The 2,085-nt window shown below is 35.3% G+C and overlaps 1 protein-coding gene across 1 annotated transcript; it reads right to left on the bottom strand.

Moving 5' to 3' along the window:
- Positions 1-510: 510 nt before the first annotated feature.
- Positions 511-2,085, bottom strand: LOC130802525 (uncharacterized). Its single transcript, XM_057666539.1, has one exon. It carries the CDS (start codon positions 2,083-2,085, stop codon positions 511-513), a length of 1,575 nt encoding a protein of 524 aa, XP_057522522.1.

Genomic DNA, 2,085 nt, shown 5'->3' with positions numbered 1-2,085 from the left:
GATAAGGTGGAACCTAAGCAAAAGAGGCCACGCAAGACAACAATTCGTGGTCTTAACTCATGAGCATTCTAACTTATTTAATTATTATTGATGATGTTTATATTTATTGAAAATGTTTTTTTTGTTAATATCTCAATGATGATTGTTATTTGCTTGATGAAATGTGTACATAGTAGTGTGTTTCATTGCCACCTTAGATTATTGGACATGAGCAGGAGATATTAACACATGGTTAATGTGTTTTGTCTCATTGCCGTTTCAAGCACTAAGATGAGGCTGAAATACCTACATTTGCACAATTTCAAATGATGTTAATCGTTAAATCTGAGAGTTAAATAAATGTACACAAGTGAAAATTGGAATGATGAATGATGTTTAACTTGCTTAGTTTTTTTTTGTGACATAACTACCTCAATGACTAAATGGAGAGGTATGCATAATTGTATAGTTACAAAATGTTGTCATAAATATTGTTTCCTTTACAAAATGTGTACATATTGATAATTAATTTCAATCATCTTGCGGAAGATCATTGAGATTAATTATACCATGAGCTAAAAATTGGCGTGCTGCATCAATTAGTTCTTGGGGAATTTCTAATTGCCTGGGCAACAGACCCAGTCTGTCCAGTCTCTGTTTTCCGATGTGTGGATTCTTATAGTTATTACCGCCTTTAGCTTTTAGTACCTCTATCATGCATAGTTGATATTGTATCCAAGTGTAGTTTAAAAGCTTTGGTTCAAAAGTGTCGTACGCATCATTGACCGCCTTTATCAGATCATTGAGGTCTTTGGGAAATGACTTGAATTGAATTGATTGCAGAGCACTAAACAATCCCAAGTCCAAGATGTTCATATCTGGACTAGATGCCGGTTGACAAACTAGTCTAATGTTAAATCCGTCTTTCTTGGCTTCTTCATTGAATGCATGATCATTTATTAAAATATGCGGCTTGGCGTTATCTTTTTGAATCCAAATATCTTTCACCCCATTTGCTGGCCATTTTGATCTTATTGCTGGTAGGACTTCAGTGATTAGTTTGTCTCGTAGAACGTCGCGTGTAACTCTTGTTATTGCTCGTAATTGTGCTGTACCCGTTGGTCTGTTTTCTAACCTCCTCATTGCATAATAAGTTTCTGTAAACGGAAAAATTCCTATTTTGCCATCCCACAACACTTCACCAGCTGAATTAATGTGAGGTCTTGCAACAGCTGCGATAAACATCACTTTGCCTATGAAATTTTTATTTTGCACACATCTATATGGTTCCTCCTCTTCCCAAGGGAATAAATAATACCTTTGTGTTGCCCTACTCATGTAGAACCATTTTTCATCTATGTGCACGACATTATACATAAGTCCGAATTTTGGTATATTTTCTATAGTGGGTGGTATTATTTGGGATAAAATGAAGTTGATTCTTCTCATTTTGTGGTCATGTGAAAGTTTTGGTTTAATTGAATTTGTGTGTGCTCTAATATTACCGGATTTCATCATTCTATAAACTTGTGAATGACCAATGCCTAACGCAGAGGCCATTGCTCTAATTGTGGTCCTCTTTTCAATTGGTACAGCATTAAGCAAATTCATGTCAAACACTCTTGGTTTCCTACCAACTCTTCTCCTTTTTCTACTATTAACATCAATTACAATGCCATTTTGCATTGATGTTTTGGCTGATTCCCACAGCCTTGCTATTGTCCACCTAGATGTGTTATGTTGCAATGCAATTGTTTTAATTGTACCCCGTGGCAAACGTCTATCTGGTTCTTTAGACAAAGTAGTTAACTGTTGTACAATTAACTTTCTGGTCTGAACTGGTAGTTCCCTCTTACTACCTACTGGTTGCTGTCTTAATGTTTGTTGTTGGTTCGGTTCAGTTTCTGTTTCCTCCTGTGTTAATGATTGAATATGGCTTATGGGTTCCTCTACACTCAAACTGACATCTATATTTCCATAATTCTCACTTGTGTACTCATCATAAATGTCATATTCAGAATCTATATTAAGGTTTTCAAAGTAAGAAATAAATACCTCAATATCAGGATTAATGAATTCCTCTTCTTGAATTTGAACCTCAGCCAT

Source organism: Amaranthus tricolor, chromosome 16 (assembly GCF_026212465.1).
Source record: "Amaranthus tricolor cultivar Red isolate AtriRed21 chromosome 16, ASM2621246v1, whole genome shotgun sequence".
Classification (NCBI taxonomy): Eukaryota; Viridiplantae; Streptophyta; class Magnoliopsida; order Caryophyllales; family Amaranthaceae; genus Amaranthus; species Amaranthus tricolor.
This window is presented reverse-complemented; position numbering and strand designations above follow the sequence as displayed.

Excerpts from the sequence above, each read along its gene's own strand:
- LOC130802525 (XM_057666539.1), bottom strand. The coding sequence starts at position 2,085 with ATGGCTGAGGTTCAAATTCAAGAAGAGGAATTCATTAATCCTGATATT.